Raw genomic sequence first — 17,037 nt, 5'->3', positions numbered from 1 at the left:
TAACCAATAACTATATTAAATGTAAGTGAAATAAGCACTACAGTAAAAAAAAATAAAAGATTATCAGGCTAGATTAAAAACAGAATCTAACTGTATGCTGTCTAAAATATATACACTTTATATTTTCATTTTATATTTTTAAATATATTTTTATTGATTTCAGAGAGGAAGGGAGAAGGAAAGAGAGAAATGGAAACATCAATGATGAGAATTATTGATCGGCTGTCTCCTGCATGCCCCACACTGGGGATTGAGCCCATAACCCGCGCATGTGCCCTGACCAGGAATCGAACCATGACCTCCTGGTTCATAGGTCAATGCTCAACCACTGAGCCACACCAGCCAGGCTTTTAAATATGTTTTTATTGATATTTTAGAGAGAGAGGAAAGGAGAGGGAGAGAAAGATAGAAACATTGATTGACTGCCTCCCGCACACCCCCTACTGGAGATAGAGCCTGTAAGTTGAGCATGTGCCCTGACCAGGAATCAAACTGGTACTGGTAACCTCTTGATGCATGAGGCGATGCTCAACCAACTGAGCCACACCGTCTGGGCTAAAACCTATATACTTTAGATTCAAGACACAAATATGTTGAAAGGAAGGAAATGATACATAAGAGGAACCATAAGGGATCTGGAGTGGCTCTCCCAATGCATTAGTCTTCTACTGCTATGTAACAAATTAACACAAATTTAGCAGCTTAAAACAATACCCACTTGCTAGCGCACAGTTCTATAGGTCACAAGACCAAGGCAAGTTCTCTGCTTAAGCTCTCAGAAAGCCAAAATCAAGGTGTTGGCCAGACGGCCCTCTTGATCTGGGAGCTCTAAGAAAGATCTACTTCCAAACAAACAAACAAAACAATCTGCTTCCAAGTTCAGATTATTGCAAAGTGTGTTAGAAATATGCTCACTTCAAGGTGGCAGATCTGGCAGTTATGTTATTGGGGGGTATGAACTGATATCTATCTACACTAATAAAAGACAAACATGCAAATTGACCATGCCTTCACTAGGCCTTAAGCCATGCTCACCAGCCAATCAGAGTGACTATATGCAAATTAACCCAACCAAGATGGCGGCCAGCAGCCACAGAGCTGGAGCAAGCAGGAGGCTTGATTGACCCAGTAATGGAGGAAGTCAAGCTTCCTGCCTGCCACGGCCGGCTCTGAGCTCCACTCAAAGCAACAAAGTTTCAATTATAGAAGATAAATAAACCCCAGATACCTGCTTTCAGCAGGCCGTGGCCACAGAGCTGGAGCCTTGGGTTGCCCCTGGTGATGGAGGAAGCCAAGCTTCCCTCCAGCCTGCCCTGGTTGGCTCTGAGCTCCACTTCAGGCTGCAAAGTTTCAATTATAGAAGGTAAATAAATCCCAGAATAAAAAGAAAAAAAGGAGAGGCTGGGAGCTTCCGTTGCTGGTGGGGCTTGGCCAGCCTGAAAACAGCCCTTAGCCCCTCAGCCAGACTGGCCAGGCACCCCAGTGGGGACCCCCACCCTGAAGGGGCTGTGGCCAGCCTGCAAACAGCCATCAACCCTTCACCCAGGCTGGCCAGGCACTCCAGTAGGGACCCCCACTGTGAAGGGGGTGTGGCCAGCCTGCAAACACCCATCAGCCCCTCACCCAGGCTGGCCAGGCACCCCAGCAGGACCCCCACCCTGATCTGGGAAACCCTTCAGGGCAAACCAGCCAGCCTCCACCCATGCACCAGGCCTCTATCCTATATAATAAAAGGGTAATATGCAAATTGACCCTAACAGCAGAATGACTGGGAATGACTGGTCACTATGACACACACTGACCACCAGGGGCAGACGCTCAATGCAGGAGCTGCCCCTGGTGATCAGTGCGCTCCCACAGTGGGAGCTCTGCTCAGCCACAAGCCAGGCTGACGGCTGCCAGTACAGCGGTGGTGGTGGGAGCCTCTCCTGCCTCCTCAGCAGTGCTAAGGATGTCCGACTGCAGCTTAGGCCTGCTCCCCACTGGCAAGTGGACATCCCCCAAGGGCTCCTGGGCTGCCAGAGGGATGTCTGACTGCCAGCTTAGGCCCAATCCCCCGGGGAGCGGGCCTAAGCCAGCAGGTGGACATCCCCCAAGGGGTCCCAGACTGCGAGAGGCCACAGGCCGGGCTGAGGGACGCCCCCGAGTGCACAAATTTTTGTGCACCAGGCCTCTAGTATATATAAAAGCCTAAGTGACTGTTATGACAGAACGACTGGAACAACCGGTTGACCAGTTGCTATGATGTGCACTGACCACCAGGGAGCAGACATTTAATGCAAGACATGCCTCCTGGTGGTCAGTGCACTCCCACAGGGGGAGTGCCACTCAGCCAGAAACCAGGCTTATGGCTGGCAAGCGTGGCTGCAGCGGCGGGAGCCTCTCTCAACTCCATGGCAGCACCACCAAGCAGTGGCAGCAGGCGCAGCAGGCCGGGATGAGCACAAGCGGTGCCACACCAGGCCCTGTTTCTGACTCCGCCCTGGCCACTTGCTGCTTGGTGCACTGCTACATCCCTCTAGCAATCCAGGACCACTCGGGGGCCCAAACTGGCAGTCAGACATTCCCCAAGGGGTCTTGGATTGTGAGAGGGCACTGGCTGGGCTGAGGGACAACCCCTCCAGTGCACGAATTTTGTGCACCGGGGCTCTAGTGTACATATTAAAATTAGTGTATTTACGTGTAATTAAAAGGGAAGGAGTTATGGTGGTCACAGTCGGAGATTGTGGTGGAAATGTGGAGGAGAGTAGTAGAAGGCACTGGGGAGTGAGTGGTCCTCTCCCCAAGAGTTGAGGAATTGACTGATATGAGGCAAAGTGTCTCCTTGGGAAAGCAATAATCTCCACTAATTTTTAGAATGACACAGATGGTAGTAACCAGACTTCCCTTTAGGCATGGCAGTGTAGGAGTGTACATTTTAGCAGAGATCAAGAAGCATACCAGGAGATCAACCAAAGGACTTATATGCAAGCATATAGGCGTAACCAATGGACACAGACAACAGGGGGGTGAGGGCATGCATGGGGGGATGGGGGGTAATTTGGGAATAAGGACACATATGTACCAACTTAATTAATAAAGAAATTTTTAAAAAAGAAGTATGCCAGGATCATGGGCTAAGCAGATAGTGAGCTCAGGAAATGTAATAGGATCCCTAATATCAAAGGAAGTAAAGCAAAAATGTCCTCTGTCTAATTTGTGCCTTGGGAGAGGCAGTCTCTGGGCATTGTTTGGGTGGAAGTCAGTCACAGGGAGTGAAGTCCTTTCCAATGGTGAAATGTTAGGTTGGGGTGATATCCTCTGAGTCAGTCATCTCCAGCAGCAAACTCCTGGGCCATGACAATGTCACCTAGGATGTGGGACTTAGGGTATCCTTTTAAATAAATAAATACATACATATATATATATATATTTTCCAGAGAGGAAGGGAGAGAGAGAGAGAAACATCAATGATGAGAGGGAATCATTGATCAGCTGCCTCTTGCATGCCCTCCACCGGGGATTGAGCCTACAATCTGGGCATGTGCCCTTGACCAAGGTTGCGGAATCAAACCTGAGACCCTTCAGTCCGCAGGCTGACGCTCTATCCACTGAGCCAAACCAGCTAGGGCTTAGGGTATCTTTTTTAAGGAGATAACCACTCAAGTCAGTGTGGGTCTTAGCATTTACCATGTTTGGCTGAAACAATGGCTTACTTGGAGAGTTGAGCCTCTGGATTATAAACCAATGAAATCATCCAGACCAGTGGTAGTAAGACCACAGTCACCAGAATGGTGTGCAGCTGCAAAAACGAAGGATCTCTTACCGTTTGAGACAACATGGAGGGACCTGGAGAGTATTATGCTAAGTATTATGCCAGTCAGAGAAAGACAAATATCACATGATCTTACTTATATGTGGAATCTAATAAACAAAATAAACTGACAAACAAAATATAGCCAGAGACATGGAAGCACTTAACTGACTGAGGATTCTCAGGGGGTCAAGGGTGGAAGTAGCTAAAGAACTTATATGCATACTAGAGGCCTGTTGCATGAAGAGATTCGTGCAATAGGCCTTCCTTCCCCTGGCTGCTGGCACCAGTTTTCCTCCAGCACCCGGGACCCAGGCCTTTGCTCTGGCCGCAGCGGAGAAGCCAAGCCTCTTCAGTCTTCAGCCGTCTTCAGTCTTCAGTCTTCACTGGGGCCAAAGCCTTCAGTCTTCGCACCGTGCCTGCATATGCAAATTAACTTTCATCTTTGTTTGGTTTATTTGCATATTCATCCTGATTGGCTGGTGGGCGTAACGGAATGATACCAATTTGCATGTTTCTCTTTTATTAGTGTAGATATGCATAATAACACATAGACACAGACAATAGTGTGGTGAAGGCCTATGGAGGGGGCGTGAGTGGGGAGGAGGGGCCAGTGGGGGTAACAAAGTAGGGCATCTGTAATACTTTCAACAATAAATCTATATATATAAAAGCCCAAGTGACCGGCCAACTGGCCGACCGGCCAACCGGTAGCTATGACACGCACTGACCACCACGGGGAAGACACTCAATGCAGGAGCAGAAACCACATGCATGGAAACATGGAACAGACTGATGACTCTCAGAGGGGAAGGGGAATGGGGGGAGGGAGAGAAGAGATTAACCAAAGATTTTATATGCATGCTAGAGGCCTGTGCATCGGTGGGGTCCCTTGGCCTTGCCTACGCCCTCTCACAATCCGGGACACCTCAGGGGATGTCAGAGAGCCGGTTTCGGCCTGATCCCCGCAGGCCAGGCTGAGGGACCCCACTGGTGTACAAATCCATGCACCGGGCCTCTAGTTTTAAATAAATAAGAATTCATAAAAATATATTTAGAAAAAAGATAAGTTGAGTGGGTTAAAATAGAGATTCATTTAGGAGTTTATTTAGACTTAAATTTGAAAAGGAATTGAGGAGACCATTATGTCTGTTAGTTAAATGGGCTATTTGGGACCTATTAAGGACATGAAAGTTCTATTGAATGTTTTTTTCCCCTCAAGAGTCCAGCATTGTGTATTTTCAGAAGTGAAATGTGCACCTTGATTACTATTGATAATATTTATAACTGCAAAGGTAATGAATGTCCTGGCAAGACCTTATATTGTGACCTTAATATATAGAAAACATGTGATTTTGTATTTTGAGTATCTGTGAGGCAAGAAATTCCCATAGTTGTTTAATCTGAAAGAGACCATTTTTAGGCCAGGGATCAAGCCTACAACTGAGGTACATGCCCTTGACTGGAATTGAATCCAGGACCCTTCAGTCCGCAGGACAATTCTCTATCCACTGAGCCAAGCCAGCTAGGGCCAAACTAGTATTTTTTTAAAATTTTATCTTGAAGGTGATGAGGATCTATTTGCATCATTTCAGTAGGGGAAGGACATGGTCAGACTTTATGTGACTAGATGAAGAGAGAAAAGACTGAAAAGCTAGTAAAAAAATAATTCTAAAAGCTAACATTTATTGAGCATTTAATGTGACAGGTATTATTCTAAGAGCTTTGCATTTATTCTAGTGCTTTATGTATATTAACTCATGTAGTTCTCACAATTAGCCAATGTATTATCACAGCCATTTTAAAAATGAAGGGAAAAGACACAGAGAGGTCAAGTGACTTACTCAAGAATTACAAAGCTAATAAGTAGCAGAGATAAGATTCAAACCGAGTCCAGTTCAAAACTCATGCTCTTCATCAATATGCTTTAATGCTCCCCTTTTCTATAATAGATTAGGGCAATAACACAGGCTTGAAATCACAAGGTTCTGCTACATGGCAAAAATGATGGGAAGATGGAGAGATTATGTGAAAGCAATTTGGGAAACAAAAACTGACAATGTGAGGGAACAACTGTGAAGCATAAGGGAGAGAGGAATCTAAGATGACTCTGACTTTTGCCTGGCTGGGGGTGGCTCAGTGGTTGAGCATCGACCTATGAGCCAGGAGGTCATGGTTTGATTCCCAGTCAGGGCATATGCCTGGGTTTCGGGCTCAATCCCCAGTGTGGGGCGTGCAGGAGGCAGCCTATCAATGGTTTTGTCTCCCTCTCATTTCCTTTCTGAAATCAATAAAAATAAATTATTAAGATGACTCTGACTTTTGACTTGACTAACTGGGTAGCTGATGTTAGTCATGGAGATGCAAATATACATAACTCTGGCAGGCAAGATAGAAATTATTGGACACTAAATATTGATGTGCCTCTGTGACCAAAAAATGATTGCCAGGAAGCAATCAGAGATACTAGTGTGGAGCTCAAGGAAAAGATCTGAACCACAGATGGAGATTTAGAGTTCTCAAGCAAGTGTTAAAGGCTTAGGAAGAGCACATGGAATAAGAAAACAGAGTTGAGAACACAACCTGGGGAGCATTATCATTTTGAAAGTAAGAACAGAAAAAGTAGCCAGCAGAGAAGACTAAGGAAGATGGTCATAAAGCTAAGATACCAGGAGAGTGGAGTCATGAAAGTCCAGAGTGGAGTTTCAACAAAGACAAAATTGTATTTAATCCCAATAGAAAGTAGATTATGTCGCCAGGAACATGTCTGTTTTGTTCATCAAAGTACTCCCAGAGCCTAGAGGCATGAAACATAGTAAATGGTCAAAAACTTTTCCTGAATATGAATAAGAAAAGAAACCAATAGTATCAAATACCACACAAAGTTCTGGGAAGGCAAAGACTGAGAAGTATCCATTTTATTTAACAACCTCAGGTGTTACTGATCTTGTCCAGAGCAGTTTCAGTGGAATGGTGGAGGGAAAGCCAAATGGGAGGGGTTTAAAAGAATCAATGCCAAGAATGTTTCAAACATTACTTTGCTACTTTTCTCTCATTTAAAAACTTTTCTTTTTGAGTGTTTTAGATTATTAGAACTCTGGCTTTAAAAATTCTGTCTGTGGTAATTCATTGCAGTATTTTGAGTAGAGGAGTAATATCATCTGACATTTTAACAGGATTCTTCTGGGTGCTTGCTGCATTGAAGATAGACTGTGGGATATGAGAGGCATGGGCAGAAGTTGGCAGGTCCACTTGTGAGGCTATTGCAATAATTCAGGCAATGGGTGATAGTATATGGGACCAAGATGGTGGTAGTGGGAATGATGAGAACTGTTAAAACTCTGGATGTATTTTTTAAAATATATTTTATTGATTTTTTACAGAGAGGAAGGGAGAGGGATAGAGTTAGAAACATCGATGGGAGAGAAACATTGATCAGCTGCCTCCTGCACACCTCCCACCGGGAATGTGCCCATAACCAAGGTACATGCCCCCGACTGGAATCGAACCCGGGACCTTTCAGTCTGCAGGCCGACGCTCTATCCACTGAGCCAAACCAGTTAGGGCAAAACTCTGGATGTATTTTGAAGGTACCGACAAAATTTGAGGGTGTCAGTGAAGAAGAGGAATCAAATAGGTATTAGAATGACAGGAAGAGGAGTCGATTTTAGAGTATATTTTAAAATAATAGCACAAACATACACACTGACAACCATATGGTGATAGCCAGAAGCAAAAGGGAGTGAGGGGAGGTGGAAGAGGGCAGATGGGGGATAAATGGGGATGGAAAGAAACCCCGCTTCGGGTGATGGGCACATGATGCAGTATGCAGACAATGTCCTATTGAGTTGTACAGCTGAAACATGCATGGTCCTGCCAACCAATGTCACCCCAATAAATCCAACAACAAAAAATAAAAACAATAGCACAGTTGATACGATGTTGCAAAAATTGTGAAACATAGTAAGTGAAAGGAGTCAGTGACCCCAATGTTTTTAGTCTGAACAAGTGTAAGGGTAAAGCCATATTATTGCCTGTACTTGTCTATGTTTGAAATATTTCCTAGCCCTAGCCGGTTTGGTTCAGTGGATAGAGCATTTGCCTGCAGACCAAAGGGTCCCGGGCTCGATCTGGTCAAGGGCATGTACCTTGGTTGCAGGCTACTCTCTGCAGGGCCATGGTCAGGGCTCCTGCAGGAGGCAACCAATGGATGTGTTTCTCTCGCATTCATGTTTCTCTCTCTTTCCCTCTCCCTAAAAACCAATGGAAAAATACTAGTATCCTCGGGTGAGGATTAACAGAAAACAAACAAACAAAACTTATGGGAGATGAGGGAGTTGCAACCACCGATCCTGGATGAAACTGTTACTTAGGGAAGGAGGAACCTAGAGAGCTGCGATGACAAGAAGGCACAGGAGGAGAGGGGATTTTTCCTGAAGAGAAAATTTGCTTTGTTCACTGATAAATCACAGGGGCATAGCACGCTGCTGGCTACCACGCGGGTGCTCAGAAAGCCTGCAGCTGGCCCGAGGCGGCTAGCAGAACGCTGTCCAACACGGACGGGAGCTGGAGCCTGGATCCAGCAGGGACAGCGAATTCTCGGCCCATCCCTGGCCAGGCAGCACCCGCGCCCTAAAGATCTCCCACTTTGGGCCGCTCGGAAACCAGGGGCAGGAAGGAGGGACACCCATGCTGGGGACACAAGAGGGGTGGGTGGGTCCAGCAAAGCTCCGCCCACTGGCAGGCTTTACCGTTCAGGCTCCGGTGTCCCCGCAGGCCCCTCCCGAAGCAGCTCCGGTTCCTCGCAAGCCCGGGGCGGGCCGGAAATGACGCGGCTCGTCACACGTGATTGGAGGAAGCAGAAATTGCTTTTCGGCCGGTACGGAAATTGCCTTCCTTTTAGCTTCCGCTCCTGGTCCATGTGAGGGACAGACGGCTGAGATGAGCGGGGTTCGGGCTGCGAAGAGGTGAGGGGTAAAGAAGGGTCGGGAGGCTGGGTTTCAATGGGGGTCAGATTTTGAGACGTGGATGCCGTTTAACAGATTACACTTGTTTCCCTCTCAAAAATTCACTATTCGTTACTGTTTCCGCGATCCATCTTTTAAAACCCTTTTAATTTAACTTAATTCTCTCCCTAGCTGTATTCTTATCCTTGTGGTCCCGATGCGGTCTCTCCCTCTCCAGCTAAGTTAATATGTTGCATTGCTCTCCTCACGTGACTCTTTTCTTCCGCTTCTTCCGCGAGTTTCAGTCCTCTGTGCAGGCAATGCCAGTGCTGTAAACTCCCTTGTCTTGTAAACCTTTGCTGATGGGAGCCATCTGCAACGTTTTCTCCTGTGATGTTTCATCCCACCCAATAGGGGAACTAAATATAATCCGTTCAGCACAGCTTGCCTTCCGAAGACTGATGCAGATTCCATAACTCCTTTCTGGGTACCAGCAGTATTCCTTAGTTAAGCGTCTATTTTGTTGAGAAAGCCCCAGGAAAAATTGCTTACTCATCTGCTTTCATCCAGTTCTGTTTCCTCATTCCTGGGAACAAGTGATCAAGATGTCACTTCTGAGTAAGCTGCACCTATAAAGATTTCTTCCATATGAAGGATGCTTAAAAATATTAAATGGTGAAACTGCCTTGCCTCGGGCGAGCAACAGCATCTTCTGCCACCTTCCCTAGGGTCTGATATTTTTATAGCCTCCCAAGGTCAGTGGGAAATGCAGTGCCAATCACTGGAGGGTGTTATATCTTCTTCATGCAGTTCTGTGTGGGTATCACCAACCACTGTTCACCTCTTGTTATTTCAACTGATAATATTTCTCTTTTATCTCCTTTAACAGCCTTCTGGCTCTAAGGGAACAGGAAGAACTAGAAGATTTGCCAAATGACTACCCCTTGAGCACCAGTGAAGATGAGGTGGGCAACAATCGCTAAACTGTCTTCTCCAGTTCCCTTCCGCCTCAAAGTTAGGCAGCACATTCCTGGAAAGGAAATAAGTGGCAAACTTGTTTACATTTGTGCAGGTCTTGCAAATAAATTACAACCACTTGTTTAGTGTTTCATGTAGAAGATACTATATTAAGTGCTATGGGAGTTTGAAGACTGTATAAGATACAGTCACTGTCTTCAAGTTGATTAAGTATAGTTGAGTATATAAGAACAAAACATATGGTCCTCATTATAGGATTTTCCTATTTCCCAGATTTGGATTTCTGTAGAGTTATTTAAGTGTCTGACTGTAATATACATAATTAAGCTAAATCTCCAACAGATGCTATAGGAATGCCAGCTCTTTATTCTCTTGACAAAGCTACTTAGATTGGTTTTTTAATTTGAGAGTTTCTGAGTCAAATCACATTATGTTGCATACAGAAACATTATTCCCATAGCATTTTTCTTCCCCAAACAAGTTAAGACAGAAGTATAATATTACCAAGGCTCTATAATGAGGGAGTTTGGTTTTTGAAGCAGTTCTTTCAGACCTCATCTGATTCCCCACTGACCAAAAGATGAAGAGATTTTACATGGGCTTCAATTTCCACACTGCCTTTTCCCTCCCTTCATCATTCTGATGGTTTTTCCTTTTCTGTGTCTAGGGGGATGGTGGTGGAGAGCGAAAGCATCAAAAGCTTCTGGAAGCAATCAGTTCCCTTGATGGAAAGAATAGGTAACATTCCCGTCATTTGGACAGGTTGTAACCTGATTCCATGAGATTTATCTGCAACTAATATTCATTGAGTACCTACGACAGTGAAGACACAAATGCCAACATCATTAAGAGCACATACTTTGGAGACAGACTGCATAGGCAAATTTTGTGATCTCTCTGCACCTCAATTTCTTCAATTAGAAAATAAGATTAATAATGGTACCTACCTCATAGGGTTGTGACATTTAAATGAGTTAATAAATGTAAAGGTCTTAAACTAATGCCCAGCATTTAGTAAACATTATGTAATTGTTAGCCATTATTGTGTTAGACCTCTGTGCATATGAATTCTTACTGAATACACATATTTTTTAAGCATTGAGTAGACATTACTTATCCCCTTTAGAGAAGTTAATTGACTTGCCCCACAATCACTGCTCATAAGTAACATCCAGGATTAAAATCCAGGTATGTTTTTTGTTTTTAAATCCAGGTATGTTTGAATCCAAGTCCAATACCTTTTCCACTATGCCTACCTATTGCCTTGTGTTTTTGAGGGTCTGAGTCTACATTAAGAGATGGTTAGACTACCAAGTCCAGGTTAGGAACAGATTTCCTGGTTGCTTTGTGACAAAACTCTGGGAGAGAAATACAAAGAAGTATTTGTCCCCCAGCAATATGTGTCCGTTCTTTCTATATTTTGTTTTGCCTAAATTTCAGGCGGAAATTGGCTGAGAGATCTGAGGCTAGTCTGAAGGTGTCAGAATTCACGGTCAGTTCTGAAGGTAAGTTAACAAAAGAAGCTATCTGTGCATGGAGCTTGTGGAGTTCCAAAAGTATAATGTCACTTCACCACCCAGGAACTGTTTTTGATGTGATTAATGGGTCATACTTTAAATATTTACCTGTAATGGATGAAGAAGATGGTCAGATGCCCTTGAGTTTCTTCCATTTCTAGAAGAAAGCATAGAAGGCCATGGTCAAGGTCTCCCAGTGAGCTTGATGAGCTACTTCATGGAGAGAGGGATATGAATGAAGATAGCTGCCTCTCATTAGCTTAATCATGTCCATGTTTTCATTTTTATTTTTATTGATTTTTTTTTTTTACAGAGAGGAAGGGAGAGGGATAGAGAGCTAGAAACATTGATGAGAGAGAAACATCAATCAGCTGCCTCCTGCACACTCCCTACTGGGGATGTGCCTGCAACCAAGGTACATGCCCTTGACTGGAATCGAACCTGGGACCCTTCAGTCCGCAGGCCAATGCTCCATCCACTGAGCCAAACCGGTTAAGGCCATGTTTTCATTTTTATTTCAGTTCTCACAGTGCTTTGAGTTTTGACCGGCAGATAATTTCTCCGCTAGAGCTCCAATAAGTCAAGTTACTTACTTGAGGGCCTTCACCTAGTACAGTGATGGCGAACCTATGACACGCGTGTCAGAGGTAACACGTGAACTCATTTTTTTGGTTGATTTTTCTTTGTTAAATGGCATTTAAATATATAAAATAAATATCAAAAATATAAATCTTTGTTTTACTATGGTTGCAAATATCAAAACATTTCTATATGTGACACAGCACCAGAGTTAAGTTAGGGTTTTTCAAAATGCTGACATGCTGCGCTAGGTCCTAGTACAATGTTTCTCAACCTTTTTTTCTCTTTTTGGCTTCCTGGGGAGCCTTTTTATATACTTTGTTTCTTCACTATCTCCCCCACCCTCCTCCGCCCCAGCTGGGAAATCTAATACTAAGGAATGTGATTTTGTTGGATAGGGTTGAGCTTCAGAGGGACACAAAACTTTGTAATATCCAAGATTCTTTTCACACACTCCCCCAAGAACCAATTTTCACCCCCTGGGTGGGGTAGTGACCTCACCCCTATGAGAATTCATGATCGAGTAAATGGCAGAGTTGGGATTTCAACCTGATACCAAGTCTAGATGCCAAAACTTTGTAACACAACTTAAGAAGCTTAAATGAGTTACATTCTTTTAGTAACCACTACCTATAACTTCCCAGAACAAGTAACAATGTATTCTCCCAAGCCTGTTCATTCAGCAAATACTTCCTGTGCTTCTACTATGTATCAGTTTCAGAACAGTTTAGATGAGTGCTTTTCAACTGGTGTGCCACAAGAATTTTAAAAACGTGCAATACCTATTTAGTCAGTGACACTGACCTTCTTCCCCTTAGGTTGTCAGATTTTAAAAAATGGCAGTGACAACAGCCAAGACAACAATAGCCATCCAGTGTGAATGAATCAAAATTATACCTTTTCTTTGTCAGATCAATATATATATTTTGGTGTGCCGCAGAATTTTAATAATTAGTTTCTGTGTGCCTTGAGATGATAAAGGTTGAAAAATCACTGGTTTAGATATTGGGCTATATAAAGAATAATACACTGATCTCATGAGGCTTACATTCTAGTGGGATGTGGAGACAATAGAAAATTAAAACAGGATGATGCAATAAAGAGATATGAATGACAAGAAAAGTCAATCATGCAAACAGGGGAAAGCATTCCAGGCCAGAGGGCAGCTGGTACAAAGGCTGTAAGGAAGAAACAGGATCGTATGTTTGAAGAATAGGAAGTGTGGCTGGAACATAGTGGAGGTGGGGGTGACACAGCATTGGAATGACAGACCAAGATCCCATATAGGGACCAGATCCCATAGGGCTGTGTCCTTTAGATCCATGAAGTTGGCCTTCCGTATCCTTGGTTATCACATCATTGCCTTCAACCAACCATGGATTGCAAATATTTGAATTAAAAAACACTAGAACATTCCAAAAGGCAAAGCTTGAATTTGCCACACACTGAACACTAGGCTGAATCCTTGCGAATAAAGTGATGTGTAGGCATACCCTGCTACAGCCTATATGCAAAATATAGGTTACAGCAAATATGACACCATTTGATGTAAGGGACTTGAGCATCCTTAGATTTTGGTATCCACAGGGTCTTGTAACCAAACTGCCATGGATACCAAGGGATGATTATAATTCCAAGTATAATGGGAGCCATTGGAGGATTTTCAGCAGGATCATGATATGCTGTGATTTGCATTTTCAAAATATCACTTTGGATGCTGTGTGAAGAATGAATTGCAGTGGGGCAAGAGTGAAAGCAGAAAGACCATCAGAAGAGCAAATGGCTTTTGAAAATAAATAATTTTCTTCTACCCTCCCAACCCATGTGAGAATGAAGGAAAGTGATCATGCCACTATAGCTAGTGATTAAAGTAAGAGAATTATTCCTGCTTCCCTGCATGTTTGCCTGTCTGCCGGCATTTTCTGCCTAGATAGCCGCCTGTGTGATCATTGAGATTTGGCCTCACTTATCAGTCTGACCAGAAAGTTTGGCCTTTCTACAGGATCAGGAGAAAGGCTAGTCCTTTCAGATCTGCTTGAGCCCGTTAAAACTTCATCCTCATTGGCCACTGTGAAAAAGCAACTGAATAGAGTCAAATCAAAGAAGACTGTGGAGCTACCCCTTAACAAAGAAGAGGTTGAGCGGGTGAGTTAAAAAGTATCCATTAAGAGGAAGAAATTGAACTAATGAGGAAAAACAGGGTAAGAAGGGAAGGAGGGGGAAAGCCTGACAAATGGAAGGGGAAGTTGTGATTGCCTCACCCTGAAAAAGATTAAAACTAATCCTGGGGAAAGTGCATTCCTGAGAAGTAAACAAGAGCTTATCTCTAGCATCCTGTTCCTTCCTTGGGCTAAGAAACATTGCCTCCTAATTCCCCACTAGTCCTTTGAGTTTGTTGCCTAATTTTGTGGCTCTTGTGTTTCTTGCCTGCTTCAGATCCACAGGGAAGTGGCATTCAATAAAACCTCACAGACGCTCTCCAAATGGGATCCCATCGTTCAGAAGAACCGACAAGCAGAACAGCTGGTTTTCCCCCTGATGAAGGAGCAGTCAGCCTTTGCTCCCATTGAGCATGTGCTCAACGGCTGGAAGGTAAGTGCTATGCAAGGAAACCGCACCTTGGAAAGTGAAGTTACGTAATGTGGAGATTGCAAGGTCTGCCATTCCAGCTGCGGTCATTGTAGTCTGTCAGTCAGAAAGGGAGAGAAGGGGGTAGCAAGATTCATTGTCAGCCGTGCAATAGCCAGTCACAGTGGCTCTATAGTTGCTCTTCATCAGTTTGTAGCATATAATACACATGGTTATTTCCGTGTTTTTGTGTTAAAACATCCAATTGCCATTAGAGAAGAAACATGATGCATTCTTTTTCACACCCCAGTTTTTATAGTAAAAAGCTTTCAAAGCCACATTCTGATCTGGGGGAAATCAGGAACTCAGCAGACCCAAAGTTTGCTTATAAAGGAATATCATCTTAAAATATAACATTGTGCCCAGCTGGCATGGTTCAGTGGTTGAGCGTGGACCTATAAACCAGGAGGTCACAATTCAATTCCCAGTCAGGGCACATGCCTGGGTTGCGGGCTCAATCCCCAGTGTGGGACGAGCAGGAAGCAGCCGATCAATGATTCTCTCTTGTCATTTATGTTTCTATCTTTCTCTCCCTCTCCTTTCCTCTCTGAAATCAATAAAAATATATTTAAATTTTAAAAATAAAGTGTGGCTGTAGGATGGTAAGGAGACTTCAGGAAAAAAAATTAAAAGATAATATAATTTGTACGATTCAAAAAAATCTGACCTACCTCTGACCCCATCTGATCATTTTTATCCCATACTCATCTGATGTAACCACTTCTATAAGTTTTTTTGTTATTGTTAACTTAGGAGTTTTACTGATATATTTGTGTTTACCTTATTTTTGTCAAAAAGGTAGTAGTACGCTACTATACACTCTGCACCTTGCTTTTTCAAATGACAGTGTAATTTTGGAGATCGCAGGAAAATGATGAGATGAGAGGCGAAGATTGCACTAATAATGGTACCTCTAATCCCCAGGAACTCCCTGTGCAAGAAGATAGAGTGGCCCAGAGACTGTCTATTGAATCTGTTGGACCATGCATGCCAAGATTCATTTTTGAGAAATGACGCCAGTGTGGCACAAATAAGGAAATGCTTAGGTCAGGGGGTGCTTTCTAGCTAGCAACTCTCAGTTCTCTTCTTATACTTAGAGTGCAAAGTACCAAGGACTAGTAATATACTAGTATTTCTGAAGATTAAGAATCCAAAAAGTCACCTGGCCAGTGTGGCTCAGTTGGTTGAGCATCATCCCATGAACTGAAAGGTCGCTGATTTGATTCCAGATTGTAGGCTTGATACCCAGTCGGGGTTCATGCAGGAGGCAGCTGATGGATTTCTCTATCATATCAATATTTTTCTCTCTTTCCCTTCCTCTCTCTCTCTTAAAATTAATAAAAACATTTTTTTTTTAAAAAGAAGAAGCAGCCCCGCCGGAGTGGTTCAGTTAATTGAGCAGTTCAGTTGGTTGAGCGTTGTCCTGTACACAGAAAAGTTTCCAGCCTGATTGCCAGTCAGGGCACATACCTGGGTTGCGGGTTCAATCCCCAGTCGGGACACATATGGAGGGCAACCAGTCGATGTTTCTCATATTGATGTTTCTCTCTCTCCCTCCCTCTAAGTATGTCCTTGGGTGAGGATTTAAGAAAAACAATCCAAAAAGTCTTGGTTCGGCTTCCTAAAATTCCATTAGACTCTAGCTAAGAAGAATTAAATGGGATCATGCATGTGAAAGCATTTGTAAACTGCAAAGTGCTAGAAATGATGTAAGATAACTCTTCTCAGCCCCCCTCTCCTTCCCTCCACTAGCAGTTTGCAGAGTTTTCACCTCAAAACCCTTGTTTTTCAATATGCCCTCAAAAGGGGAGGGGGAATCCCATTGCTAGAAAATGCTGCTTGCCCCTATTGGAGATTGGCAATTCACAATATACATTAGCTTTTTAAAGGCTATGAAAAGATAGTAAAGAAACCCCTTTGACTTACTCTAACCCAGAGTGTACAAACTGATATTATTAAAAACCAAATAAATTAATTCTTAAACTTTTTTAAATGAAGTGAATCTTGTTAGCTGATGAGAAAGGACCATACTTTGGGAAGAGCTGGTCTCTACTGCTTCTGTGTTCTCTCTCCTTCCCCTCCTCCCTACTGCAACTTCTTTCTTTTTTATTTTCTTTTTTATTTTTTAGTTAATCCTCACCCAAGGATAGTTTTCCATTGATTTTTTTTAATTTTATTTATTTATTTATTTATTTATTTATTTATTTATTTATTTATTTATTTTTAGAGAGAGGAGGAGAGACACAGAGAGAGAAACATCAATGAGAGAGAGACACATTGACTGGTTGCCTCCCTTGGGCTGACACACTATCCACTGAGCCAAACTGGTTAGGGCCTAAAACTTCTTTCAAAGGCCATTAATGAGGGACCTCCTAGTCACCACATCCCATGCCCTCTTCAGTCTTCAGCGAATTTGACACTATTTTTTAAAAATATTTTTATTGATTTTTTACAGAGAGGAAGGGAGAGGGATAGAGAGTTAGAAACATCTTGCCCTGACCAGTTTGGCTCAGTGGATAGAGCGTCGGCCTGCGGACTGAAAGGTCCCAGGTTCGATTCCGGTCAAGGGCATGTACCTTGGTTGTGGGCACATCCC

At 43.5% G+C, this 17,037-nt stretch overlaps 1 protein-coding gene across 2 annotated transcripts in view; it reads left to right on the top strand.

Moving 5' to 3' along the window:
- Window positions 1-8,668: 8,668 nt before the first annotated feature.
- The window catches only part of UTP14A (UTP14A, small subunit processome component), a 21,459-nt gene continuing 13,090 nt past the window's right edge, over window positions 8,669-17,037 (top strand). Inside the window, exons 1-6 of one of the 2 annotated variants that reach the window (XM_006082121.3) lie at window positions 8,669-8,760; window positions 9,629-9,704; window positions 10,385-10,455; window positions 11,158-11,222; window positions 13,816-13,958; window positions 14,250-14,405. In XM_006082121.3, the coding sequence (XP_006082183.1) occupies window positions 8,735-8,760; window positions 9,629-9,704; window positions 10,385-10,455; window positions 11,158-11,222; window positions 13,816-13,958; window positions 14,250-14,405 (537 nt within the window). In that variant the 5' untranslated portion in view covers window positions 8,669-8,734. The remainder of the gene's footprint in view (window positions 8,761-9,628; window positions 9,705-10,384; window positions 10,456-11,157; window positions 11,223-13,815; window positions 13,959-14,249; window positions 14,406-17,037) is intronic. The other variant, XM_023758068.1, reaches the window with a different exon arrangement.

This window comes from Myotis lucifugus, unplaced genomic scaffold (genome assembly GCF_000147115.1).
Source record: "Myotis lucifugus unplaced genomic scaffold, Myoluc2.0 scaffold_2, whole genome shotgun sequence".
Lineage (NCBI taxonomy): Eukaryota > Metazoa > Chordata > Mammalia > Chiroptera > Vespertilionidae > Myotis > Myotis lucifugus.
This window is presented reverse-complemented; position numbering and strand designations above follow the sequence as displayed.